At 44.6% G+C, this 19,678-nt stretch overlaps 2 protein-coding genes across 2 annotated transcripts in view; one reads left to right on the forward strand and one right to left on the reverse strand.

Annotated features, from left to right (window-relative positions):
* The window catches only part of RAD51B (RAD51 paralog B), a 915,086-nt gene that overhangs the window by 795,169 nt on the left and 100,239 nt on the right, over positions 1 to 19,678 (forward strand). The gene's annotated exons all lie outside the window — the stretch shown is intronic.
* LOC115835086 lies at positions 14,881 to 18,137 on the reverse strand. The gene is made up of 2 exons (XM_030812485.1): positions 17,703 to 18,137; positions 14,881 to 16,703 (listed from the first exon to the last, which is right to left on the reverse strand). Exons 1-2 carry the CDS (start codon positions 17,878 to 17,880, stop codon positions 16,465 to 16,467), a joined length of 417 nt encoding a protein of 138 aa, XP_030668345.1. The 5' UTR covers positions 17,881 to 18,137; the 3' UTR covers positions 14,881 to 16,464.

Here is a 19,678-nt window from a genome sequence, read left to right on the forward strand (position 1 = left end):
GGAGACAGACTGACGAGGGACGAATTCCTGTGTTTGGGATTGGGCTTGAAAAGTCTCCTGTTTGTAATACTCAACTTGTAGAAGAGCAGAAAGAATTTCCAGCTGTCGACAGGATGAGGGGAGCCCTCCTGATTCTGTCTGGGGATGTGTTTGCACTCCAGACTCTGCTATCCTTCCTCTTGCTATCCTTCCCGGCTACAACATCAAACACCTGGTCCCATGGGCCAGCTCTGGAACAAGATGACTCTTTGCCATCAAGGAATACAAGTGGCCAAAGGACAAATATTGTGTGATTCCACTTACATGAGGTACCTAGAGGCTTCAAATTCACAGAGACAGAAAGTAGAGTGGTGATTACCAGAGGCTGGGGTGGAGAGAGGAGAATGGGGAGTTAATGTTTTATGGATACAAAGTTTCTGTTTTTCAAGACGAAGAAGTTGTGGAGATGGATAATGGTGATGGCTGGACATCAGTGAGAATGTGCTTAACACCACTAAACAGTACAGTTAAAAATGGTTACAGCGATAAATTTTATGTTATGTATATTTGACCATAATTTAAAAAACAGAAAAAGGAAGGAAAGAAGGAAGGGAGGAAGGAAGGGAGGGAAGGAGGGAGGGAGAGGGGAAGGGAAGGGGGAGGGAGAGGGGAAGGGAAGGGGGAGGGAGAGGGGAAGGGAAGGGGGAGGGAGAGGGGAAGGGAAGGGGAGGGAGAGGGGAAGGGAAGGGGGAGGGAGAGGGGAAGGGAAGGGGGAGGGAGGGGAGGGAGAGGGAAGGGAAGGGGGAGGGAGAGGGGAAGGGAAGGGGAGGGAGGGGAGGAAGGGGAGGAGAAAGGAAGGAAATGCAAGTGGGAACTAAGCCCTGGTCACAGCACTGCTGGGAAAAGATAGGTGACTCTTCATCCTGCTGTAAAGAGAGGTGTGTGTGTGTGTCCCTGCAGGAGTGAAAATGGACCCACAAACCACATGGTTAATGAGGTGAGCATACTGGACCAAGCTATTTAATATCTGGGCCTGCCCCATGACTAATAGTCCAGGTCATTCTGCATAATGCAGACCAATATAAGATTGTTAGTGGAGGCCAGGCATGGTGGCTCACACCTGTAATCCCAGCACTTTGGGAGGCCAAGGTGGGTGGATCACCTGAGGTCAGGAGTTCAAGACCAGCCTGCCCAACATGGTGAAACCTTGACTATACTAATAATACAAAAAAATTAGCTGGGCATGGTGACTCACGCCTATAATCCCAGCTACTTGGGAGGCTGAGGCAGGAGAATTGCTTGAACCCAGGAGGTGGAGGTTGCAGTGAGTCAAGATCACACCATTGCACTCCAGCCTGGGCAACAAAAGCAAAACTCTGTCTCAAAAAAAAAAAAAAAAAAAAGATTGTTAGTGGAAGTTTTTTTTTTTTTTTGAGATGGAGTCTTGCTCTGTCACCCAGGCTGGAGTGCAGTGGCACGATCTCAGCTCACTGCAAGTTCTGCCTCCCGGGTTCACGCCATTCTCCTGCCTCAGCTTCCTGAGTAGCTGGGACTACAGGAGGCTACCACCACACCCGGCTAGTTTTTTTTGCATTTTTAGTAGAGATGGGGTTTCACCATGTTAGCCAGGATGGTCTCAATCTCCTGACCTCATGATCCGCCTGCCTCGGCCTCCCAAAGTGCTGGGATTACAGGCGTGAGCCACCGCGCCCGGCCGGAAGTTGTTCCTTAAATGGCTAAGAGCCTTCATAATATTCTTGGGAGGGTGAGTGGAAGGCCATTTCTCCATAACTTGCTCAGAAGCACATTTTAGTTGTTCTAAGAATGATTCGATTTTTGGAGTCAGAGAGGTTGGGGCTAGAGTTTAGGGCCTGCTGTTGTGTGGCCATTCAGAACGCCCAATTTAAATCTAAATGCGTAAGATCAAAAGAGTGGTGAATGTGAACATGCTTTTTTATAAACTGTAAAGTGCCTCGCTATGATCCTTTATTCTTTCAATTCAGCCTACGAGTGCAAGTTAGCAATAGACTTTAAAGAACTCATACTGCAGGAAAGTAAGCATAGATACTAAAATACAAAATTCAACCTCTACTGCCTATTACACGATTTTTCAGGCCTCAGAGGCAGCCTGGTAGCAACCACAGCTAAGAACAAAGGTCCTAAGAGCTGGGCTTTTTGAAAAAATAGATTCTGCAGCCTTTGTAGGGAGGAGTTGGTCTGAGTTGAACCATATTGCTGAGAAGAGCCTCTCATTAAGCCTTTATCAATTATCAACACTGGGGCATAAAATCATTTATACCAAATACTTATTTTTTAAATTGAGGTATAATTGACATACCATAAAATTCACCCTCTTAAGGTGTACAATTCAATGATTTTTAGTATATTCACAAAATTGTGCAATTATCACCATTATCTAGTTCAGAATATTTTCATCACCCCCAAAAGAGACTCCATATGCATTGGCAGTCACTCCCCGTTCCTCCTTCCCCTTTCCTCTGGCAACCACTATTCAACTGTCCATCTCTATGGATTTGCTTATTCTGGACATTTCGTATAAATGGAATTATACAATATGTGACCTTTTGTGTTTGGCTTCTTTCAATGAGCATAGTGTTTTCAAGGTTCATCCATGTTGTAGCATGTATTGGAATGTCATTTGTTTTCATAGCTGAATAATATTCCATGGTATGGATAGACCACATTTTGTTTATCTGTTCATCAGTTGATGCACATTTGAGTTGTTTCCACTTCCTGGCTAAAATGAACAATGCTGCTATGAACATTCATATACAGTGTGTGTGGACATGGATTTTCAATACTCTTGGGTACATACCTAGGAGTAGAAATGCTAGTCATATGAGCAATTGACCTAGCTCGTATGTTTAACTTTTTGAGAAAACACCAAACTGTTTTCCAAAGCAGCTGCACCACTTTACATTCTAACCAGTAACATATGAGGCTTCCAATCTGTCTACATTCTCAAAACACTTATTATTGTCTCTTTTTTTTTTTATAGCCATCTTAGTGGGTGTGAAGTGGTATGTGCATCTCTTCATGTTCTTATTGGCCATTTGTGTGTCTTCTTTGGAGAAATATCTATTCAAATCCTCTGCCTATTTAAAAAAATTGGTTGTCTTTTTATTGTTGCATTGTAAAAGTTCTTTATTTATTCTTGATATAAGTCACTTATCATACATGTGATTTGCAAATACTTTTCCCATTCCACAGGTTTTATTTTCACTTCACTTTTTATTTTAATGAAGTTCAATTTACCTATTTTTTTAAGGTCATAGCCAAGACACCATCACCTAATTCAAGGTCATAAAGAATTACACCTATACTTATTCTAAAAGTTTTACACTTTTAGCTCTTACATTTAAGTCTTTGATCCATTTTGAGTTAATTTTCGTATAAGCTGTGAGGTAAGATTCCAACTTCATTCTTTTACATATGACTATCCATGTGTTCCAGCACTACTCGTTGAGAGGACTGTTCTATCCCTATTGACTTATGTTGGTAATCAAGTTAAAAATGGGCCTTTCTTCTTTTCTAATGTAAGCATTTAATTAAAATCCCTTCTAAATGCTAAGTGAAATAAGCCAGACACAAAAGGCCACATAGTGTAGGATTCTACTTATATGAAATATCCAAAATGGGCAAATATGTAAAAACAGAAAGTAGGTTCATGATTTACAGGGGATACAGGAAAGAGTTTGGACTGGCTGCTAATAGGTATAGCATTTCTTTTCAGGTGATGAAAATTTTCTGGAATTAGATAGTGGTGATTATTGTATAACATGGTGACTATAATAAAAACCACTGAACTGTACACTTTAAAATGGTGATGTCTTCATTTTCATTCAGTTCAAAATAATTTTAAATTATCTTTGCATTTTCTTCTTTGACCCATATACTATGTAAAATATAATGTTTAACTTCCAAATATTTGTGTATGTTTCTGAACATTTTTCTGTGTTTTACTTCTAATTTAATTATTTTGTGGTGAGATTTCAAATTTTAAAAATTTGCTTAGTTTTTTTTTCTTATGGTCCAAATTATAGTCTATCTTGGTGACTGTTCCATGGAACTTTAAAATAAATATGTATTCTGCTATTGTTGGATGGAGTCTTCTGGAAATGTCAGTTTGATCAAGTTGATTGATACTTTTGTTCATATTTTTTTTTTTTTTTTGAGACGGAGTCTCGCTCTGTCACCAGGCTGGAGTGCACTGGCATGATCTCAGCTCACTGCAACCTCCACCTCCTGGGTTCAAGCAATTCTCCTGTCTCAGCCTCCCAAGTAGTTGGAACTACAGGTGCATGCCACCACACCCAGCTAATTTTTGTATTTTTGGTAGAGATGGGATTTCACCATGTTGGCCAGGATGGTCTCGATCTCTTGACCTTGTGATCCACCCACCTTGGCCTCCCAAAGTGCTGGGATCTTCTATATCCTTACTGGTTTACTGATTTTTCTCACTATTTCTTTTATTAATTCTTGAGAGAGGAATGATGAAATATATATACTCAAACTATGACTGTGGATTTGTCTATTTCTTCTTTAAGTTTTGTCAGTTTTTGTTTCATATATTGTGAAGCTCTGTTAGCAGGTACACAAACATTTAGAATTGTTAAATCTTCTTAAATTTTTCTTTTTTTTTTGAGACAGAGTCTCACTCTGTCGCCCAGGCTGGAGTGCAGTGGCATGATCTCTGCTCACTGCAAGCTCTGCCTCCCAGGTTCACACCGTTCTCCTGCCTCAGCCTCCCGAGTAGCTGGGACTACAGGCGTCCGCCACCATGCCCAGCTAATTTTTTGTATTTTTATTAGAGATGGGGTTTCATTGTGTTAGCCAGGATGGTCTCGATCTCCTTACCTCGTGATCCGCCCGCCTCGGCCTCCCAAAGTGCTGGGATTACAGGCGTGAGCCACCGCACCTGGCTTAAATTTTCCTTTTTGTCACTATGAAATTGTCTCTCTTTATCTCTGGTGCTATTCCTTGTCCTAAAGTCTTCTTTTTTATTATTAATATAGCTACTCCAGCTCTCTTGTGATAAGCATTGCACAGCATATCTTTTTTCATTCTTTTACTTTTAAACTATTTGTGTTTTTATATTTAAAATGAATTTCTTGCTTTTTAAATCCAGTCTGATAGTGCCTGACCTTTAATTGGGGTATTTGGACCATTTGCATTTAATTACAAGTACATGTAACATACATGTTTGGTTTAGGTATGTCATGTTACTATTTGTTTTCTACTTGTCCCATCTGTTCTTTGTTACCTTTTGCATCTTTCCTTGCCTTCTTTTGAAGTGAGGGTTCTTTTTTGTTATTTCATTTTATCTAGACCATTGACTTTTAGCTACATGCTCTTGTCCTTTGTGCTATTGCTGCTATAAATTTTATTTCTGCATATGTTATGAACTCTACAGTACTTTATTATTTTTGCCTTAATATTTTAAATAAATTTTTAATGAAAATTTTTAATATTTATCCTCATGTTTCCCATTTCTGGTGCTCTTCATTCTTTTGTGTAGATCCAAGTATTATTTTCCTTCTTTGTAAAAAACTTATGTTAACATTTCTTTAGTGTAGATCTGCTGATGGCGAATTCTCTAAGCTTCCATTTATCTCAAAAAGTCTTCATTATGCTTTCATTTTTAAGAGATATTTTCACTGGATACAGAATTTGATTTGTGTATCATTCAGTATATCAAAGATAGTATTCCATTGTCTTCTGGCTTGCATAGTTTTGATCAGAAGTCTGCAGTGTTTCCTATACTCTCTATGACACTATAAAATACAGCTTTTTTCAGACTACTTTGAAGATTTTCTCTTTATTACTAATTTTAGTAATTTTATTATGATGTACTTTGGCATGATGGTGTGATTTTCTTTGCTTATTTTGATTGGGGTTCATTGTGATTCCTGGATCTGTGGTATTTATAGTTTTTAACAAATTTGGAAAATTTTCAGCCTTGATTTTGTCAAAAATTTATTCTCCCTCTTTTCTCTTTTACAATTACACATATGTTAGACCACTTGATATTGCTCAAGGATTGATGGGACTTTGTTCATTTCTGGGTTTTTTTGTTTGTTTGTTTGTTTGTTTGTTTGTTTGTTTTTGAAGTCTTTTTCCTCTTGGTGCTTCATTTTGGATAGTTCCTATTGCTGTTTTCAGTTTTACTTTTCTCCTTGTAGCATCCAGTTTGCTTTGAATTTCAGCCACTGACCTTTCATTTCAGATATTGTCTTTTTCACCACAAGAAGTGCATTCTTTCCTCATTTTATGTATGTTTTTCTTAAAATCCTGGAGTATATTTTGCATACTTAAACAGCTGTTTTAACATTTCTGTCTGTTCATTCTGTCTTTTCAACTCTGACATTTTCAGGCATGTTTCTATTAATTGACTTTTTTCCTGATATGGGTCACATTTTTCTGCTACCTGGTGAGTCTAGTAATTTTTGCTTAGATGTTGGATATTTTAAAGGTTTGTATATTTTTAATGTTTGTATATTTTTAAAAGTTTGTATATTTTTTATATTTTTGTTTGTATATTTTTAAATCTTCCTTTAAGTAGTATTGAGTTTTTATCCAGCAGGCAGTTACTTATGGGTAAGATTATTCCTTTAGAGGCTTGTTTTTAGCTTTGTTAGAATGAACCTAACGTTTCTTTTATTCTAGGGATCGTTCAATCCTACTATCTGCATTTGAACCTTATTTGATCTCTACTAAATGCCCCAGCTGATCAAGCTGGTTGATATTTTTACATCTCAGAGTCCCATGTGAACTCTGAAATTTTCAGCTTATAGCTTCTGGTCATTCTTTGCCCAGACTTACAAAGCTTCACTCTGGGTATGAACATCTTAGTATTAAGCACTCAACAGGGCACTTGTGCAGATTTCTGGAGCTTTTTTTACATGGTCCCCTCTTTTCTAGAATTCTGCCCCACAATTTCCAACTACAGTCTCCTTGACCTTCATTTCTGTATTTTAACTTAACAAGACTACCATACTGTGCTTGGGACATTGTTTCCCCTGCTGTAAAGTCCAGAATGTGCCTCCAATCAGAAACTGTCGTGATCATTTACCACATGTATTTTCTTTATCTCATGGGTCATAGTTCTGCATAGTGTTGTGCAATATCTGAAGCCGTCAGTACATTTATTTTGTTATTTTCTAGTTTTGGTAGAGACAGGGTTTCACCATGTTGGCCAGGCCAACCTCTATATTTTTCATCCAGGTCTGTGGGGTCGTCCTCTTTGGCTTCAAATCCCAAAGGGTACAGGGGGAGGGTAAATCTGGATCCTGTTGCTTTGTCATGGCCAGAAGCAAAAATCTTAAGAACAGATTTTGATAAAGAAATGGTAAATGATAGCAGGCAGGCCCAGAAACTAGACCTGATAACCTGGCTGGGGGTTCCAAGACATAAGGAAGCAGCAGAAAAACTCTAGCATCTGCAAGCCATGCAGGGACAGGTATGGCAATGGAGACAGAAGCAAAAAATTTTGGAAATTACTACAAACAAATCTCATCTGTGTTCCCAGGTGGCTGGCTATCTTACATTTGCTCTCCAGATTCATTCGCCACCCTTTGGCCTGTTGACTTATCTAGACTGCATCAATGGGGCACCGTTGACCTCTAGTTTCTAGCTGTGCTCAGGCAAAGAGAGACACAAACAGGAAACTACAAGACAGAAAGGATGTTTATTCCCCTAGATCCTTTCCTGTCAAATCACTGTGGATTACTTTTGCCCCTCTACCAAAAGTTACACTGTCACCATCCTACCGGGAGGCCCTCTCCTTACAGGTACTCTCTGTGGATTCTCCTAACTATTCCTTCCTCTTGACCCTTTGGATTTAGGGAGGGTAATCCCTCTTCAGTGTGATTAAGCTTAAAGTATTGCACCTTCCTTTGTTAGTTCCCCTAAATCCTGTCCATAGCTTGATAAATAATCCCTTCATTAAATTCTCCTCTTTTTTTCCACCAGAATTCTGACTGATACTACAGCGTTGTTGATGCTGCCTCTAAATGTAAACCATCTACTGCCCAGTAATTGTAAGACCATAGGCAGATCACTTTACTGACTCTAGCCTCAGTTTGCCCTTAGCCTAACCCTGACAACTTGAGCCTAGCCCTGACTACTTGAGAAACTCAAATTCAGGAGGCTGTACCATAGCAGCAGACCTGAGGAAAGAAGTGCCCCCTCCACCTTCCCTACCTTTTTTTTTCTTTTGTCCCCCATTCTTAGAATTCCCAGCTCAGCTGCTCTGCTTCACAGGCTAACCTAAGTCTTTTCCTCTAGGTCTTAGCCACAGATATAGCCAGTCAGTGCTAAGAGAGCAGGAGGCCAGATAAAGACCACTCACATAGAGACAACTATCATTTGGGGATCATGCTCAAAGTCAAGTTCACACAAGCAACTCAGGTTTTAGCCCTAGCCAGTAGGGCTTAACACACAAGGGACTCTTTTCCCTCCTGATACATGCTCCCTGGAGAAGATTTATTTTTTTATTTTTTAACTAGAAAGACAGATCAATAGAATGAGTTAAAAAGTTAAAAGGCCAGGCACGGTGGCTCACGCCTATAATCCTAGCACTTTGGGAGGCTGCGGTGGGTGGATCACGAGGTCTGGAGATCGAGACCATCCTCGCTAACATGGTGAAACCCCGTCTCTACTAAAAATACAAAAAAATTAGCCAGGCGCCTGTAGTCCCAGCTACTCGGGAGGCTGAGGCAGGAGAATGGCGTGAACCCGGGAGGCGGAGCTTGCAGTGAGTGAGATCGCACCACTGCACTCTGGCCTGGGTGACAGAGTGAGACTCCATCTCAAAAAAAAAAGAAAAAAAAAGTTCAAAGATAGAGATTTTAAATAAAGAAGGAAAAGTCATGAGTTTTAAAAAGTTAGTCCTGAGGTCAAGGAAGCAAGTTAGACAGAGTCATTTACTGCAGCCTCCCCCTGGCTGAAGCACATTTAGAAATGGAAACCCAAGGTATGGTGGAAGGAATCCATGAGCAGGAGGAGTCAAAGAGTTGGTGACAGTCTACTCTGAAAGACATTAGGCCACAACGAACATATAACCTCTTGGGCAAACATCCCCAGATCCCTGTCCTAAGGAAGGGAAAATGAAACCGTCTCCCACCTTTCTGTGAAAGCCCATTAAACCCACTTGCCTTCCTGAGGAGGTTATTTTCTGCATCGTGCGCCTTTTTTGTCTTCTCCTTGATCAAAGGGACACTTAAGTCCCCTTTTGAGGCTTCTAATGTGGCAAGCCTATTCAGTCTCCAAGGCTGATGTTTTTCCTAGACTTTCACTTGATCCTTGCCCCAAATATAATGTACCTTTCCCCTACTCATGTTGTGGCTCAGTACCTCCAGGGCCACTACCCTGGGGTTAGCCTCTCTCTCTCTCTCCCTTTCCTTCCAGGAGTCTTTCCAAGATCTGAGGTAAGATTGATGCTTCTCTGGGAATCAGACCTCCTTACCCTTCCTCTTGCATAGGCTTAAACACGATATTGCATCTTTCTTTTAGAGAAAAAGTCTATATTTTCTTGTTATTTATTATCATTAAAGGCAATACAGGCTTACCCAAGAACTAGGCAGGTTGTTGGACTGGATCTACCCAGGAGTCCAGAGATTCCCAAGTGAGTCAGCAGATGCCTGAGGTAGTAGGGGCCTAAGAATAGCAACCTTCCCTACAGCCTCTGCGTGACCCCTTCTGACCTGTCCCCACCATGGGTAGCTGTTGTAATCTGACTCACTGTGTCCCTCCAGACAGCTCTGGTTTCTGATAAGAACCTTCCATGAAAGAAGAGCCTTGCTCACTTCTGCACTAGCTGCTCACACTATTGGTTCAAGGCTTAGAGAGTATAGTCCTTTGACCCCTAGCCCTTGATCCTGGCCCCAGTGAACTATTCTTACTGGGCATAGGAAGAAAAGCCTATACTTAACATTTTTTACTGAAGGGAGAGCAGAGACAATCTACCCAATGATTTGCTATTGTTAATTAATACCCCAAATCCCTAAGTAGGAGTGACTGAAAGGCTTAAGGTCCTTTAACTCTTCCTATTCTCAAGTGAATCTAAAGTTTATTTTCCCTATGTCCTCTAATCATGTTTCAGGTCCTCACCTGTCTGTCCACAGCCTGAATACAATTGGTCTGGGATGGGATTTGGAGAAAGCAGACACAATGCCTTGTAGTTGATGAGTGGCAGCTCGGGAGTTTCTGTAAAGGAGAACCTATGGATGGAATGTTGGCTGATACAGGAGCCAGGGGGTTTTCGTCAGGCCGTTTTGTATAGTAAACACTCTATTTTTCCACTTAGATTGCATGTTTATTTACTTAGAAAGACTTCAGGGGAAGCCAATGGAGACTGGAGGGGACGGGGCAAGGCCCTCCCAAACCAGTCCTTGGCAATCCCTGCCTAAGATGGCTTAACCCCCTCACTGGATTCTCTCACTTCTCACTTATTTTTCCTTCCTTTATCACTCATTAAATCCCGGGAATCCCATGCTCATTGTTTCATTCATCCACCCACCCACCTGTCCATGCATCCATCCATCCATTCATGATGGCAGCTCCTTCTCAACGGAAAGCAAAAGCCCCTTGCCAGAGAGAACCTCTATATTTTTCATCCAGGCCTGCGGGGTCGTCCTCTTTGGCTTCAAATCCCAAGTGATGCCCAAGGGTGCTGATGGTGTCACTGCACTTCTCCACAGCCACCTTTCTTCTCTTGCCATTCTCTTCCACTCCTTTCTACTCTACTCTTAAGTTCCTTTTTTCTCTCCTTTTCCTTTCTCCACTCTCTATGCTTTAGGCCTACCCAAGACAGCCACCATGGATATTTTGTAGCCATTCAAAACTAAAGAGGGCAGCTGAGCCCAATTCCAGAAGAGTTGATAGCTCCCGGCTCCCGGATCCTCCATGACTTCAGCCACCCACTGTTTCCCTGGGGCAGAGCTAAGCTGGGCTTCTCCTTACTGGCCCCCAGGGTCTGGGCTAAGGCCACACTGGGGCCCCAAGGACATCAAGTCTTCAGGCTGGGGCCCTGGGCTTTCTCCTACAGGAGAAAAAAATAAGCTCCCAAAGCAGAAAAAGTTGTCTTTCCTTCTGTTGCTATTGGAAACATAACAACAGAGCCAAGATGTAGTGGCTTAGCAAGAATAAAACAATGCTGTCAGCAACCAGGGCCCAGCTGATCTCCTCAGTGGTGACGTGGGTTCTGTGCACAGTGACAATGAGTGTAATCGAACCCAGAGCTTTGGGGTGCAGGAGGCAGGCCAAGCAGCCCCAATGCCACTCCCCTTTCCCATGTCACTCATGCCTCTGGTTGGGGGTGGCAGATGGGTCAGCACAGGCCCACAGAGGGTTTCTCTTCATGTCTTTACTTCTCTCCTAAAGAGGGATAAGCCTGGAACCTGGGCACCTGGAATGACTGGGGCAAGCATGCCTCTAACCTGGCCTCCATTCCTGAGGTCCAGTTACCCTGTTACCATCCAGGCCTCCAGAGCCCCATCTGTCCTAGAATCACTGCCTTTAGGCTGGAGGGTCCTTGGCATTTGTCTGGTCCTGGCTTTCTCAGGAGCAGAATCCTCACTTGGGATTAGACCCTTCACAGACGCCAGATGCTCTAAGCACAGGGGCATCATGGAGGAGTAGCCATTCTGACTTCCAGTATACTCGATGAGGAACAACTAATTCAGTCAGCCCATATCATCTTGGGCCAGGATTGGTGCTGATTCATTTTGATTCCTGCAAGCATGGTCTCTGTCCTCCTGAAGCTGAGTCTAGTGGGGAAGACAAAATGGATCAAGTAATTAAAGTGGGAGGCTATTTACCAAAAGGGAGCTCTCAGGAGGTCACAAGTCTGGGAAGAGGGTGGTCATGGAAGGCCTTTCTGAGGAGATGGAATTTAAATTAAAAGCAAGAGTGCATTTCTGTCACTCACTTCCTCACCCCCAGAGCCTAACACAGGGGCTGGCACATGGTAGACACTCAGTTGTTTGATGAATGAATGAATGAATGAATGAGCAATGAACAAATATCTCTACATTTCCTGATAGCCCTTGGTGACTTATAGGATTTGATGCTGGGTCTATTAATGTATCCATTTACAAAAAAAAAAAAAATGGATATCATGATTCCTCCTGAGGTCTATTTGTGTTATGGACGTGCTATGTGCTATTCATTCAATTTTAGAGGTGTTTATGCTGGGTCACAGCTGGGGAAGACGATACCCCTGAGATCCCGCAGGGAGTCTTCTAGACTTGCCCCCTCCTGACACCCCCAGACCACACCATGGAGAACTCTGTAAATTAACTCATCAAAGTGAGGAAGGCAAGCCCCTTGACAGGTGATTGGATTTAGATCTGAAAGCGGAGACAGGTTAATACTTCCTGTGCCCAGATGTCCTAACCACAGACCGAAGCTCACGGGAGGCAAGGGGAGAATAGCACCACGGACCTACCTTCCTTTTCTCATAAGAGGGTGAAGGGCTCTTGGAAATTCCCCTAAAGCATTCAAATGAGCAAATCCAGGGCTGTTTGCTGTCAGGTTTCTGGGCAGGATTATGGGCAGACTGACCAGCTGTTCCCTCCCCCAGGACTGCCTTAATTTCCAAGCCCTACTTCTCAGTCCCAGGGAAAGTTGGCCCAGCTATAAAATGCCCTGAAACTCTCCCAGACCTCAAAACATGCCCACAGTATGGTGTCACTCTTGGGGAACCTGTCCGTAATGAACAGCAACCAGCATCTTCTTTCCCTTCCCTCTCCAACACGCACCTTTCCAAGAAGAGAAATGAGAGCTAGTGACATTGAGTATAGGCAAGGCCACCAGGTATAGTTGAACAGGCTGTTCACTGCAAAAGGCCAACCTGCATAGAAGGCAGATGGGGGCTGAAATTCAGCCTGCACTCGTCCTGCCAAGCTGTGCCCTGGCATGGCTGTATCCGCAAAGAGGAAGGGGTGCCTTTTTCTAATTTGTACGTAGGTGCCATATGGGCTAGTAGTGACACTGGGTTGAGAGTCCAAAGAATTACATCTGGGGAGGAAAATAAGACAATCATTCCCTTGCTACCACCTAAACATTCTAGCCAGGTGTTCCTCAAGTGATCAGATATGCTAATAAGGCCGACTTCTTAGAAGGTAATAGAATATGATGGATAAACCAGTAGGGCCAGTAGGGCTTTGTGTTTTATTTTTCTATGTCTTGAATTCACATGACAGTAAAATCAAACTACTGAGATGTACTAGGGAAAGATCAAATGTCTTATTTCTGTTAAACTACTTTTAGGGAGAGTAAGATTTGCAGTGAGTATAACCCCTCTGGGTTGGAAACACCAGGAGTCTGGAATGTAGCCCAAACACTGGGCTCTAGCTTTGCTTACCTTGAGCCTTTTGGTCAGGAAGGGGACCCCTGAAAGATGAGGGGAAGTCAGCATTTTCTCAAGAGAACAACCTCCCCCGTGGAGGTCCAGGCATCTCACCAGAGAACACATCTCATACTCAGGATGATTAGCTCTTGGTTTCGTCTGAATGGTGGCATAATGTGGATGTGTTGCTTAGAAAAGAACGTGATTTCAGCATGTTTGATGGGTGTAGAACCAAGGGCTGTGGTCCCCTTTGCTGATCGCTTTACATTGCAGGGATATTTGGAAAAGGCAACTCATACTTAGGGGCAAGGGCAGTCACCCCCTCTCAGAAATGCGTCCCCAGCATGATATCCTTTGTATCTGCCCATATGCCCAGTCTAAAGGGGGCTATGGTTCTGGGGAAACTAAGAGGGAAGATGGGCAGGGAGTGAGGCCTGCCAATCACAGCTCTCCTAGCACTTCCGGGCCCTCAATATGCCAGAGCATGAAGTGGGGTCAAGGGATGGAACTGAAATGCTTCCTGAGACTCTGGGATCCCCCTACCCTCATAATTCAAAATCCTCTATGGCTCTTGGACCAGGCAATTACCTGGGAACCATCTCTAGTCTGGCCAGAGGGAAGCCCAAGCTTCTCCTAAGTTTCAGGAAGAGCACCCTAGGCTCTCGGTGCTGTTGAAACTCAGCGCATGTGTGGGCAGTTCAGGAAAGTCAGACCAATGTCATATGACTCCTGCGTGATCCTCTCAGGAAACAGGGCTCTAGGCAATTTCATTCCTAAGTGAGACTTCTTCTTCCCTCATCATCCCTTTTGTTTTTTCTAAGCAAAAGTTACTTGGACCTTGCAGATAATTTCATATCCAGGGCCCTCGCATGCCTCGTGGGAGTACCTAGGATAGGAGCCGGCGGTTCCGGAGCACCTGCAGGTGCCACACATGGAGCTAAGGGGTCACTTTGCCAGGAGGATCTTATGAAATCCTCAGACAACCCTGAGATGAAGAACTGTTACTGTTCTTATTTTTACTGATAAGACGCTAAAGGCTCAGAGAGTTTAAGTAGCTTGCCCAAGGTCACACAGCCAATAAGTGGTGGAGCTGGGACCTGGACTAGATCATATGGCTGTAGTGCCCACACTCATACCACCTTATAGCATGGGAATTCCAGGACTTTCACAAAGTTGGAGGACTGGGATATAACGAGGAGGGAAGGCCATATCTCCCCTACACCCATGGTCAGCCAAGCTCTGCCCGTGTCGTGAGATGTGTATCAGAGCTACAACTCCTCCAGGCATTTTACCTGAGAGCAGGGACTTTTTCTCCCTCGAACTTTTCTGCATACCCTGTGCCTCAAGCCAGGCCTGATTCACAAAATAATGTTTATTGGCAGAATGAAGGACCGCCTCCCAAGCTGCCCTCATCCTGCCTTTCTCCTCCCTCTCTCCTAAGCTCTGAGTAGACACTGGGCTCACCAGGCTTTCTATTTTTATTTATTTTTTATGAAACGGGGTCTCACTCTGTTGCCCAGGCTGTAATGCAGTGGTGCAAACATGGCTCACTGCAGCCTCGACCGCCCAGACCCAAGCCATCCTCCCTCTTTGGCCTCCCAAGTAGCTGGGCCCACAGAAGGCAGGGTTCCTGCACAGGCACCAGGTTCTACTCAAGCTGACCTATGTTCCCACTTCTGACCCTAGCATGGCTTAAACATCCATGTCCCTAGATGGGCAGTTGGGGGAGGTCTTGGACATGTGTCCTTCCTACGATAGGTTCTCAGCTGCTCCTGGTATCTCTATGAATGGGTTCTGAAGGTTTTCTCTCATCCACACAGTTTTAGCTCTTCTTTGGGTTTCCAGGGCTGCCCCCAAGAAGCAAATCTAAGCAGGAGGTTAGCAACTGCGTTCTTGGCCCTGGTCTCCTTCCCCTGAGTGGCCACAGTGTGGGTGAGGTTCAGACTCCCCCATGGTGTGGCTGGCTCCTGGGTGGGCCCAAATAGCTGTTCATCAGTTACCAAATGTCAAAGATCAGAAGCCAAGCCATGTAAACACCTCAAGATGCTGTTCCAGCAGTCATCCCCCGTATTTATCCACTGGAACAGCTTGACAAATCTGTCAGTGCTAAGGAGGGTAGGAATCAAATCATATAGGTCCCTACCTTCAAGGTGTCCACCATCGGGCTGAGGAGGCTTATATACATGGCACAGTTAGTGAGCAGTGCAAGGTTTGTGTGGTGCAGTGTGCCAGGCAGAGCTCAGAAAGCAGGGATGGTGTTGGTGGGATGCAGAGGCAAACAACCCTGATAAATAAAGACTTTCAAAGTGGCTGAGCTATCAGGAGGTCCTCTCCTATCTTCCACACCCCATCTAGCGTTTCATTCCTCTTGAATTACCTACTGCTACACAACAGACACTCTAAAACGTAGTGTCTCAAAACAGTGCATTGTTATCTCTCACATCTCTGTTGACTGGGCTCAGCTCACTCAGGATGTCTTGCAGTTGGAATGGCTAGGGCCAAAATCATCTGAAGGTTCTACTGAGCTGGACATCCAAGGTCACCATCACTCACTCACATGGTTGGCAGTGATGCTGAATGTTGGCTGAGAGCTCAGCTGGGGCTCTTGACTGCAGCAACTATTTCTGGCCTCACTCTGTGGCTTGGACTTCTCACAGGATGGTGGCTGATTATAGAGCAAGTGTCCCAGTATTGAAGGTTCTAAGAGATCCAGGCAGATACTGCAAAGCTTCTTACAACCAAGCCTTGGAAGTTCCAGAAGGTTGCTCCTACCATATTCTGTTGGTCAAGCAAGTCACTATAGGTAGATCAGATTTAAGAGGTGAGAAGCAGCTCATGAATCTGAGGAGGGAAAGAACTAAAGGCTGCCATCTTGGAGACTGTCTATTACAGCTTCCTTTATATAAAGATAACATGCCTTTGTTGAACCGAGACAGAAAATGAACTCTCAACTGGGAAAGGAAAGAGAGTCTGTCCCTGTGTCTGGAAGAAGGTACTTCTTCAAGTCCCATCCCAGCCTGTTTTCTTACCTCATACCCCAAGGTACATTCTTTGACTATGTCCCAGACCCAGAATTCTGAAGCCAGAATGCGGAAGAGAGTGGAAAAAACCACTTACATCATCCTAACTAACCAGCCCACATTTAAGAATGAGATTGCTACGTGACTGTTGCCACGAAATTGTTTATCTGCCCTTGCTGCAGTGTGGCCTTTAAGGGACACAATCTGGTGCCAATGATGTCCAGCAGCAGTTGCCATGGAGACCTGGAGGTCAAGGTTGGTAAGGGAGCTTCTTGCCAAGATGATGTCACATAAAAATCCCTTTGCTTTCTTGTGACCACCAGGTAATTCAGCTATGAAGGAAAAAGAAAGCCATGAATTCCTCAGATGTGTGTCCACAGTCGCAGCAGGGTGGGCTACTGCAGAGTCCTAGCATACAAGTCACGAGACCTCCTTTGAGTCCCTGACTTGTCTGATGGGGTGATCCATCTAACCTCACTGGACATGCTCCAGGAGCCGCATTTGGAAGGCCGTGAAATCATCTGGTTGGGACTGCCTTTCTCACCCATCTGAATAATTCAAGCACAATAACTCACTTCTAAGCCTGCCGTTGGCTTCCCTCAGCCTCTGTCTGCCAGTCCCCATTAACTATGGGGTGTAATCACTGTCCATATAAAGCAGAACTGGGGTACTTTGCACATGCCACCTCCCCCCAACTCACTCCTAGTCCACCCTACTTGAGAAACCTTATCTCCTTCCCCAACAACACAATGTATTTAAATAGCTACTAATTTCCTCTTCTTTCTTTCCTTCTTCTGCATAAAATTTCATTAATTATACATTTCTTGGTTCATGACACAATCTCATCTTTGTACCATGCATACTTCACTTGTATTTAGCTCATTAGTTATTTTTTTAAATAAATAAACACCATCCAGTCAGCCACACAACCCAAAACAAAAGCCAGGCTCTTGACAACAACCAGTATGTCTTCCAAATTCCAAGTGACAGTGAACAGAAAAATGAAAGAGCCGTTCACCCAGCAAAAACAAGCCGGAAGAAGCCCACACCTATCAAAAGGTTCCATCTTCTTCTAGTATCCGAAGATGGCGTATCTTCCAAGTGTCTTGATTTTTACATGACCCAAGTGTCCCAGTCTTTCCAGTCATTGAAAATTTGGGTTCTCGAGTGGTGTATCATTTTATCTTGAGCTGTGTGTCCTATAGAAACATGGAAGATGACTATTTCTTTTTTCAGCTAAACATGCAGCAGCCAGCAGACTAGAGCCAGCTTCTGCCTCGGGCCGCCCCGGGGCGCGGGATGGGAAGGGGTTAACGCAGCGCCCCGCTTGCCGGGGGTAAAAGCCGGCCCGGAACCCGAGCTCCCAGGTCGCCGCGCGCATGCGCATTCTCCTCGCCCAGCACAGTGCTCGGGGGCCGGCGGCTCCCAGCTCCCAGGCCGCCTTGCTGCACAAAGGCCTGCTTTGTTCTCTCGGCTCTGTTTTAAATATCTGACGAATATTCCCCCCATCCCTGCGCCAAATCCCCGGCCTGACGGCAGGCGCGGCACAAGGACGCATTGTGGGGCCAAGCGAGGGGCAAAGGGGGCTGGGGGCGGCCGGCGCGATGGGGACGCTCCGGTTGCGCCAAGTTGACTCAGCCGTTTGGGTCACCTGGGCTGAGTCGCGGGCGTGGAGGCAGAGGGTAGGGGGTGAGGAGGTGTTTCTTGTCTTCTTCTTCCAATCTCAAAAGTAAAAATTGGAAAGTGGGGACCCCAGCAGTGAACAGACTGTTTCCAAACCAGGCCTGTAAGGAGGAGCCGAGGTTTCAGCTGAGCCCCCACCCTCTCCCGGCCGCACAGCCTCGGGCATGAACCCGCGAAGCCAGACGCTTAGTTGCTTATCAGGCCATCGCTGTACATATTTAGAAAGTGCCTATCACTCAGACACTTTGAAAAGCGTGGCATTCCAGCGCAAACCAACCCGAACGGGGTGGAAGGGGGGAATCCTTTCTTCCCGCAAGTTCGGGGCTCGAGAGACGCTGCAGGAAGGCCGTCACCCCTGGCTTCCTGCAGCCACAGCTTCCAGCCCTGCGCGATGCCCGACTTCATTTTAGCAATGGCCCCTCGGGAAAATCACGCCCGTCTTGGTTTTGCCCCTCCCTCCTGAGGGTGGAACATGGTTCAAACAAAAGTAAGCCTTCAGCTGGCAGGGAAGCTGCCCTGCCTCTTCCCTGCCCTTGTCTTGCTGGCATTCATTGGGACTACCAGGTAGCTTTCCTTCCCAGCTCAGGTGTTTACCTGCTGCTACAGAGGAGTTTTTGCATTGTCTCCAGGGGGTTTGCAAAATAAGAACCCCAAAACCCACCTCTCTTTCCCATTTTCTTCTTTAAAGGTAGAGAAAGCACTGCATTTCACATTGGGTCTTGGAAACCCAAAGCTAAACACAAAATGTGGGCCTTAGCAGCTCTGAAAAGTGTGTGCTTGGTCTTGTGTTTAATCTTAAAAAGGAGGTGTTCATACCCCAGCTTGCGAACAAAGCTTTCATACCCTCAGCATCTTGAAGGGAAATTGCCACCCTTCCATCCAGGGCAGGTGAAGGAGGACCTGGCTTGGGAGGTTTGGATTCAGAAGCAAATAGCTTTATCGTTTTGTAATGCCTGTTTGAGGCCTGAATGGGAGCCCAGGAGTCCTCCCTCTGTGGTAGTTTGTTATAAATCCCAGGGTCGGACTTACATTTCCCAGCTGCAAAATGCATACCTACCTCCTAAGATATTTATTTTTAATCATACTTTATAATTTTCACATTTCACATATTGTTACATTTCACCAATATTCTAATACTTGAGTGTTAAAGCTAATCCGTCATAGACCAACAGTCTTACTTTGCAAACGAAGGAACTTGTCCAGAGCCATTCAGAAAGACAGGGCAGAGGCGAGCCTGGAGGCCAAGTCTCCTGTCCCTATGACCGGATTTGGTCCCTTCTAACGTGCTAGTCATGAACTAAAAGACCAGGTTTCCTACCACTTCTCACAAAATTCTTACCACATCAGGGAGGATTCTGACTCCACAGTAAGAAGTTTTGGGGAAAGGTTTTTGGTATTCAGGTAGCTTTGAGGAGAGGGAGTCTCTTCTCAGTACAGCCCCTAGGAATGCTGAGCTTGCCAGGACTGTGCTCACTACAAGCTTAGAGACATAAGTCACGTTCCGCTGCCTGGGTTGCTAAGTGGCAGAGAAATCCTGCGTGTTTGTTTCCAGGCACTCTTGAGCCTCCGCAGGAATTTCTTCAAGCAACACTAAGTGTCCTTTCACCACTCTGTTGGCCAGTAA

The sequence above is a fragment of the Nomascus leucogenys genome, chromosome 1a (genome assembly GCF_006542625.1).
Source record: "Nomascus leucogenys isolate Asia chromosome 1a, Asia_NLE_v1, whole genome shotgun sequence".
Taxonomy (NCBI): Eukaryota; Metazoa; Chordata; class Mammalia; order Primates; family Hylobatidae; genus Nomascus; species Nomascus leucogenys.